The sequence below is a fragment of the Indicator indicator genome, chromosome Z (assembly GCF_027791375.1).
Source record: "Indicator indicator isolate 239-I01 chromosome Z, UM_Iind_1.1, whole genome shotgun sequence".
NCBI lineage: Eukaryota > Metazoa > Chordata > Aves > Piciformes > Indicatoridae > Indicator > Indicator indicator.
In genome coordinates this window covers 29,812,600-29,820,997 of record NC_072053.1, presented here as the reverse complement: position 1 = coordinate 29,820,997, position 8,398 = coordinate 29,812,600, and the positions used below count along the sequence as shown (strand labels likewise).

Sequence of the window (8,398 nt, the reverse complement as noted above, 5' to 3'; positions counted from 1 at the left end):
GCAGCACTGCCTCTTGTTCTGGTGTCCCCAGCACAAGAGGGGCATAGAAATGCTGGAGCAGGTCCAGGGGAGAGCCTGGAGCACCTGCCCTATGGGACTGGCTGAGAGAGTTGGGGCTCTTCAGTCTGGAGAAGAAAAGGCTTCAGGGAGACCTCAGAGCAGCCTTCTGGTACCTGGTGGAGGCTGGAGGAAAGCTGGGGAGGAAATTTTTACATGGGGTTGCTGTGAATTGAAGCTTGAGGAGTGGAGATTTAGACTGGAGATTAGGAACAAATTCTTCACAGTGAGGCTTTTCAGCAACTGGAACAGGTTGCCCAGGGAGGCTGTGGTGCCCTCACCCTGGAGGTGTTTGAGACCTCAAGCAACCTGGTCTAGTGGAAGGTGTCCCTGCAGATGGCAGTGGGCCTTTGAACTAGACGATCTTTAATGTCCCTTCCAACCCAAGCCACTCCATGAATCCATCAATCTGTTCATCAAGAGGCTATGGAGCACGAGGATTTGTGGTGAACCTTTGTGACAGAGGAGAGGTGTCAAGGCTGCTTGTGGTTAGCTGTAGAGGAGACTCTGCTGATGTCACAAACGCACCTAGCAGGGCTCTGCTGTGATGTAAAAGCCGTGCTGGGTGCAGCAGAAGAAGCAGGGTCTGAAGCCTCAGTGTTCAGAGCGGTCTCCCTGGTGCACAGAACAGTCTCCCACGCCTGCTCTTCCCAGGAAGATCCTGCTGAGCCTTGCCTGGCTGCAGCCTGGGCAGTTGCTGTGCAGTGCGGCAAAGATGGCAGGGCAGCTCCTTGCTGGCCTTGGCTTCCTGTTGGACAATGCTTTCAATTGTTTGTTGGACAAGCCCTGGCTGATGGCAGAGCTGTTAGCAAGTAAGTAGAGGCTCTTACTAGAGGGAGCAGCAAATCTGCTTGCTGTGTAGCTGTGTTCTCGTGGCCTTCCTCAGTGGCCCAGTTGGTCCTTAACAAGAACACCACTGAGATAGCGTTGGCTTGGTAGGGCTCCTGGCTACAGAACTGCTGGGGCTAAAGGGCAATTGGGGAAGCTTTCAAGGGGAAACATTGTCAGCAGCTCAAGAGAAAACAAAGAAAGAGGAAAGAGGCTGCTTTAGGAGCTCCTGTACAGAGCAGAAAGCATTTTCTTGAGCAAGTTTCTATTTCTTCGGTTTGCTGGCAAACCAGGGCAGAAATTAAACACAAGGAACTGTGCCAAAAGAACACCCTGACACAACATTGCCCTGTTGCCATATGTACTGTGTGATATCCATGGCTGCCGGAGGGATGATGTGAAAGAAAGATTCCATCCCTTTGGGTGTGCTTGTTCCCTGGGCTTCCCCACAGCAGCAGGTCCATAACACCTCTGGTGACTTCTGCCTTGCTCATTGCAGATCAAATCAGACGTGGATTTGGAAGAGCCCATCCTTCGGTGAGTGTGGAGGTCTCCTTTGCTGCTCCCAGACTGGTTAAGGACAGTGGAGCGTGCTGTGAGGTGTCTTTGGAACGTCTGACCTGTCATTCCCTGCTCTGGCCAGAGCAGCATGCTGCCCCTTACCCCACTTCCCTTTCAGAGCTGCGTGATGGAACTGAGTCTCACCCAAGCTGCAAGCCTCTGTGTTGCGTGTGACTCTCTGGCAGTGTGCTCCACTCCAGCTCCTACAGCTGGGGAAGACACAAGGCCAGAGCAGTTAACCAGCTGCTAGGTTTGACTGCCAGTGATGTATCCCAGCACTGCATGCTGTGAAGTGACACTGACTGAGGGCTGGGGTGCTTTAGATGTTTTTAGCCACACTGAGAATCACCAAAACGAACTCACACAGCAGTGACAGCCAGTGGCGGTGACAGCCACTCATGCTCCTGTTTGTCCACAGGACTTGGGACCAGGAGCAGAGAACCTAGGAGTTCCTGCTGGTTCTGATGAAGAGGATAAGGTCATTGAAGAGAGGAGAAATGACTATGAACCTCAACCTCTGAGGGTACGCCAGCCTGAAGCTGCAAAATCAGTAAGTCCCAGCTTTGGTCAGCACAGGATTTGGTGTCATTCAGCAGCATGTTTCTGATCAGACAGCCCTCGGGTGAAGAGTCCAAGGGCTGAAGTCCCACCATGACCTATGTGTCAGGTGTAACTTAGAGCTGAGGCCTGTAGGACTATAGCCATGTCTGGACTGGTTCCTGAGCTCTAAGCAGACTGAAGTGATGGGGAGTGACCACACCTCCCAAGTGCCCAGATGATGACTGTCACTTGTCCTCCTCTCTGTCCACAGAACACATCAGCAGCATCGGGCCACCTGCTAGATGGATCAGCTTCTGCTGAAGGGGAGGAAGACGAAGCAGGTGGCTATGAAGATGAGGAATATGGCAGAGAAGAGCATGACAATGAGGAATATGAAGATCACTTTGAAAGAGTTAAGGAAGCTGAGGCTGAGGATGGTGAAAACTGGGAGGATGACTATGAGCCTCTGCCGGTTGTGGTCCCCCCATCTGAACACGCAAACTCAGTAAGTCCCAGCTTTGGTCAGCACTGTGCTTGGTGTCAATCGGAGTGACATGTTTCTGATCAGGCAGCCCTGTCTATCCACAGAACACACCACCAGCATCAGGTCACCTGCTAGATGGATCAGTATCTGCTGAAGGGGATGAAGATGAAGCAGGTGGCTGTGAAGATGAAGAATATGACAGAGAGGGGAATGAAAATGAGGAATACGAAGATCAGTTTGACAGAGTTAAGGACGTTGAGGCTGAGGATGCTGAAAACTGGGAGGACGACTATGAGCCTCTGCCGGCTATGGTCCCCCCCTCTGAACATGCAAACTCAGTAAGTCCCAGCTTTGGTCAGCACTGTGTTGGGTATCATTCAGGGTGACATGTTTCTGATCAGGCAGTCCTTGGAAGAATACTCCCAGGGCTCGAGACCGGCCATGACCTAGTGTTTCACCAAAGCTACTGACACCAGGACAATCTGTTTGATATCTCCTATTAGCCATGAGTTTCCTGGGAGTCTGAGAGGGAGTCTGAATTCATCACAGTCTCAGGGAGAAGGTGGCTTTGTGTCTTTGAGTGTTGCTGGTGTAAAAGGAAGCAGCTTTGCCCAAAGCATCTCTGCAGGCTCTCTGTCATTGGTGGAGAGAGTGGTGGGCCCACGCAGGAAACATGGCAGAAACTGTGCCATGGAGATACCTGTCCCTCCCCTACAGACTCTCTGAGGAGCTGAATGAACAGCTTAGACTACAGATTGAACTTTTATATGGCTGAACTGTGGCGAGAAGAGCCCTGCACAGCTCTGCACTGTGAAGAGAAGGAAGGTCTGTGAAGGCCTGGGGCGCAGCTCCTAATGGAGCAGGCTGCTCCCCAAAGCCTGCAATACTGAGGAGAGGTCAGCAAAGGGAGATGCTCCCTGCTTCTTTCAGACATTCATGTCGCAACTTCCAGACTCTTTTGGTTACCCATGGCAACACCTGAGCATGGAGTAACAAGGCTGTGAGGCCCTGGGCACATCCATTTCTGTCCCCAGCAACAAGACAAACTCACTACATCGGCCATCATTCAGAAAAGCAGTGAGGGCTGAAGTGGCAGCAGCCATGAACGTCTGCAGAGCCAGCCTGCCATTGTGCCCCTCCAGTCTGGGACAGGGACAGCAAACCCAGAGCTCTGTGTGTGGCAGACTGGATCTTCCTGAGGGTCTGCACTCAACGTACCACCTCTGGGGCATCTCTGCAAGCCTCCTTTCTGACCCTAAACCATCTCTCGTCACAGGCCTCCTTATGGGCGTCCTACAGCAAGAGGTGTGGACAACTGCAGACAGATGAGGACTCCCTGGACAAACTCAGTATGTATTCTGTACTCCTGCCTGAGAGAGCAGTGCACTGTGTGCATGCCTCAGGATGACAGCTGCCCAATGTTCATCCTCAGCTGAGTGTCAGGAGTCACTCACAGCTCCCTACACAAGCTGAGAATGGCCTTGGAGGCAACCAGAGAGCACTGCTGCTGAGGGGGAGGGGGGTGTTGCTGCTGCCTCTGAGGGCAGCTGTGCCCAGGCTGGGGTTTGCCTGAGCTTCCTTCTGCCAGAAAGGCAAATGCAGAGATTGTTTCTGCTGGAGCACAAGGCTGTGACCTGCTCTGCTACATCTTTAAGGAAGCCTCTTTCCTTTTGTATCTTCCAGGGAGCATTGTGAGCATGGGACATCCTGAGAATAAATATGCAGAAGCAGAAAAGCTTGGCCAAGGGTAAGCCTAATCATAGCTACTTCTAAACAAGGCATTGCCTTGTAGAGGACACTTGGATCTGTGCCAGGCTATCCAGAGATGGGTGTCAGATGAAGACAGCAGAGTCAGAATAAGGTGGGGAGGTGGGGGGTGGGCGGGGGTGAGGCAGATAAATGCTGTCACTGTGAGCACTCGGCCATTGCCCTCATAACCTCTTGGCTGTCCTGCAGCTGAGCTTGTGCAAAGGTGCCTCTCAACAACTAGTGCAAAGAGAGGGGGATGATCTCTGGCCTAAAAGGCTGCCTGAGCTGATTTCGTCCAGCTCTCAGCAGAGTCTGAGGACTGCAGGCCCTGCTTGCAGAGCAGTGAGTGTGCTGCCATAGGCAGCTCATGCCTGTGCTGCTGCAGGTCGGTTCCGAGTGCAGTGGAAAGATCCTCTAGAAAAAATACTCACAAAGGCAATCAGAGAGGATGAGCTGGGAGAGCCAGATTGCTGCAGCAGCCTTTTTCTTCCTGGCTGAGCAGTGGATGAGCACAGGTGCTTTAGAACCACTGCAGGCAGCAGAGCTCTCCTGTCTTGGCTGCCTTTCACTCACAGGCACTAAACCCCTTCTCCTTTCTTTGCTGCTGTTGTGTTTCTAGGAGCTATGGAGCTGTTTATCGTGCTGTTGAAATGGCCACAGAACGAGAGGTGAGTGCCAGGAGTCCCAGCAGCTTCTGCAGCTCTTCATTGCCTTCTGTGGGGCTGCAAACTCGGGATGGAGTTTTCAGGTCACCCCTAGCCCTTTCCTCTGAAACACAGACTAGCGCCAGCTGGCAAAATCCGTCATCTGCTCTCTTCAGTTGCTCAGTGCAAGCTCTTTCAGAGTGAGGTGGTTGCTCTGCTACAGTAGCTCAACAGTTCCACAGGTTTCACAAGGCCCAATGTCCATGGCCTAGCATCCTGTAAGTAGCACCCAAGGCAGCAGAGAAACAGGGGGTTGTCATGTAACTCAAACTCAGGAGCTCCTGAGTCTCAGAGGAAGACAGTTGGGCACAGCTTGGCTATGGCCCTGCACAAATGCTCCCTCTGTGTTGATCCTGATCTCATGCAGCAGCCTGCTGAAGCTCATGGATTTCAATATCATTTCAGGTGGCCATCAAGCACATTTATGTCAATCCTGGGGATGAGGACTATGTGATGAATGAAATCCTCGTCCTACGGGACCAAAAGAACCCAAACATCATCAACTACCTGGACAGGTGAGTGCTCCTGTTCTTACCAGGTGAAGGTAACAATGCATAGTGCGAGCCAAAGGTACTCACTGCAGAGCAGTGACCTCTTTACTTATTGCTCTACTCTGACACTACTTTCTTGTCAGCTATCTGGTGGGTGCTGAGCTGTGGCTGGTCCTGGAGTACCTGGATGGAGGCTCCCTGGCTGACGTGCTTAAGGCGACACGTATGGATGAAGGCCAGACAGCAGCTGTCTGCAGGGAGGTAAGGGACGCTGTGTGTGCTTCCAGATATTGGGACAGGATGGTTCTTCTCCACAGCTGGTAAGAACGGGAGAGGCGGCGTCTTCAGAGGCTGTTGTTTCTCTGCAGCTTTTCCAGTATGGAGAGGAGAGGACACCTTCAGTGAAGTGCCTACCGGTAGCACTTCACTTCTTCAGCTCTCTTGTTCTCTTCTTCTCTGATCTTACTGTCCCTTCTCTTTGTTAGTTTAGTTTTGCTCTTCTCACTTTTTTGCTGCTTTCAGCCGTTCCCTGCAGTGTGCCTGTGCTTTCAGGGGACGGTCTGCAACAAGGGATAGTTCTCTTCCTTTGGAAGGCCATTCCTCTGCTAGCATTGCAGCAGCAAGCTGTGCCTCCAGAGAGCACAAGATTCTGACATTGCTCACAATCCATCTAGAAATGAAATCTTTTAGAGCCCTTTGCGTGCTTCTGGGATGAACTCTGGTCATGCATTTTTACCCTCCTGTTTCTTTCTTATCCCTCAGTGTCTGCAAGGTTTGGACTGCCTTCATTCCAACGGAATCATCCACAGGGACATCAAAGGCTGTAACATCCTGCTTGGAACGGACGGGTCCGTCAAACTGGGTGAGTATCCTTGGTCAGGGGCAGCCTTCCTAGCCTGTGGTGTGGGGCTGCTTCTGAGCGACTGTCAGGTACCAGAAGCGTTGGCTGTGGCAGTGCCCAGAGCGCCACTGCAAGCTGAGAGTGCAGTGCCAGCATGCAGAGAAGGACAGGAAAAGGTGTGGGGAGTGGCTGTGGCTTGGGCAACTCCTGCCACAGAGAGGGAGTGACAAGATAAAAGTTCAGATGAATAAAGGCCACTGCACGGAACTTGGGGGCTTTGTAAAGTGGCCAGCTCAGCAGTGCCTTGGCTTACAGCACTGACAACCGATGCATGGCCACTTCTGCAGGTAGAGCCAAGCAGATGTTCTCAGCCCAGGATGCAGTGGGTGTTTCCTTGGCTCGCTGGCCCCATTCAGCTGGTTTTAACAAGACTTGGGTTTCTTCTCAGCTGATTTTGGCGTCTGTGCTCTGCTCACCCCTGAGCAGAACAAGAGGACCACCTATGCTGGAACTCCCCACTGGATGGCTCCAGAAATAATGAAGGAAGAGTCCTACGGCGCCAAGGTGGACATCTGGTCCCTTGGCATCACAGCAGTGGAGATGGCCGAAGGAGAACCTCCCTACGCCTCTGAAAACGACAGCAGGGTAAGGGGCACACCAGTAGATGCCATTGTCCTTCTGACTAGTGCCACCTCTTGTCTGCCAGGAGACAAAATCTCAGTCACATCAGCCTGAACTAGGGCCACCATGGCCTGCTTCTACAAATGACACTGGAGCACAGTAAAAGAAGCAGATGAAGCCTCGTGCTTCCTTTTTATCTAGGTGGGTGATCTGATTGTGGCCAATGGGACACCAAAGCTGCAGAACCCGGCTGAGCTCTCTGCTGCCCTTCTTGACTTCCTTCAGTGCTGCCTGGAGGTGGATGTGGACAGGCGATGGTCTGCCAAGGACCTTCTGCAGGTAAAATGCAAAGCAGCTGCAAGTGCAGCAGCTGCACTATGGGAGGGTTTCCTCATCAGCTACACTTGAAGGACCCTCGAGTGCAATGATGCCAGGCAGACCCTGCTCCCACTGCAAGCCAGAGCTGAGTCCATCAGCTCTCCATCATGTGTCTCCCTGCTCTTGCCTTGCTGCTCAAACCCTGCACCTCAGTGTCCTTCACAACAGCCCTGGGCCTGGACAATGCTGGAATAGACATTTCCTAGAGGTGTTGGGGTTCCCTGAGCAATGGGTGATGCCCCTCAGCCTCTGTGACAGCTGAAGTAGCCCATGTGTTTAGGAAAGAGGAACTAAGGAAGGGGGTTGAGTTTCCTGGCACAGCAGCAGCATTCCCTGAGGTCTGTCAGGGCCAAAATCCCATCCAGCTGAGAACCCCTTGAGAAACGGATTGATGGGACCGTGGCTCTGTCTGCCTGAGATGGCAAGGGACTGGACATGGAGACAGAGGGGCAGGTGTTCCCCTCAGCCCTCCTTGTGCTTACGGCTGGGAACCAGAGTGCTGCTTGAGCCTGTGGGTCCCTGAGTTTGGACAGTAATGGTTCGTTTGTGTTTCTTCTTCTGGACAGCACCCATTTGTGACATCAGCAGGGCCAGTCTCCAGCCTGATCCCACTGATCACCGCAGCAAAGGAAGCCAGGAACGGCGTCCACTAGTGCCTGAGGCCAGGTCCTGCTGTGGCTGCTTGGAGCGGGACTGAGAAGGACAACTTGGGATGGCCTCAGCTCTGGTGCTGCATGACAGATGGGCAACTGAGCAAACCAGCGCTCACGGTCCTGCTGATGGAATGGAGAACAGCTCAGGCTCTCTAGTAATAAAATAGGTTCATTTGTGTTCTTCCTGCCTGCTGGCTCCTTTCTTTGTTCTGAAGATGAAGCAGGGGTTAAGACAGGCAGGCGGTGACCAGAAAAGCTTTGCTATTTCAAGCCCTTCCAGGGCAAAGCAAATGCAGAGGGAAGGATCTTTCCCGTCTCAGCCTGTGAGTGAGCTGCACATTCCCTTGTTCATTGTTAGGTGTTTCCCCAAGTCCCTTTTGTGGTTTGATCCTGGTACTGTTTGGAACTGGAAAAGGGTCTCCTTCAGTCATAAGCTCCGGCCTGCTCTGCCTGTGGAGCGCTGCCCACTCCCTGGTGTTTTCCCAGTGCTG

General features: G+C 52.7%; 1 protein-coding gene across 1 annotated transcript; it reads left to right on the top strand.

Moving 5' to 3' along the window:
- The first annotated feature begins 772 nt into the window (after positions 1-772).
- LOC128979332 (serine/threonine-protein kinase PAK 3-like) lies at positions 773-7,907 on the top strand. The gene is made up of 14 exons (XM_054397548.1): positions 773-869; positions 1,385-1,422; positions 1,865-1,996; positions 2,258-2,491; positions 2,575-2,808; positions 3,747-3,819; positions 4,154-4,217; positions 4,839-4,887; positions 5,329-5,438; positions 5,558-5,675; positions 6,177-6,276; positions 6,704-6,900; positions 7,078-7,215; positions 7,821-7,907. The coding sequence occupies exons 1-14, from the start codon at positions 773-775 to the stop codon at positions 7,905-7,907; spliced, it is 1,671 nt and encodes a 556-aa protein (XP_054253523.1).
- The last annotated feature ends 491 nt before the right edge of the window (positions 7,908-8,398 follow it).

Coding starts and splice junctions, on each gene's coding strand:
- LOC128979332 (XM_054397548.1), top strand. CDS start 773: ATGGCAGGGCAGCTCCTTGCTGGCCTTGGCTTCCTGTTGGACAATGCT. Junction 5,439..5,557: donor ATCATCAACTACCTGGACAG/GTGAGTGCTCCT, acceptor CTTTCTTGTCAG/CTATCTGGTGGGTGCTGAGC. Junction 5,676..6,176: donor CAGCAGCTGTCTGCAGGGAG/GTAAGGGACGCT, acceptor CTTATCCCTCAG/TGTCTGCAAGGTTTGGACTG.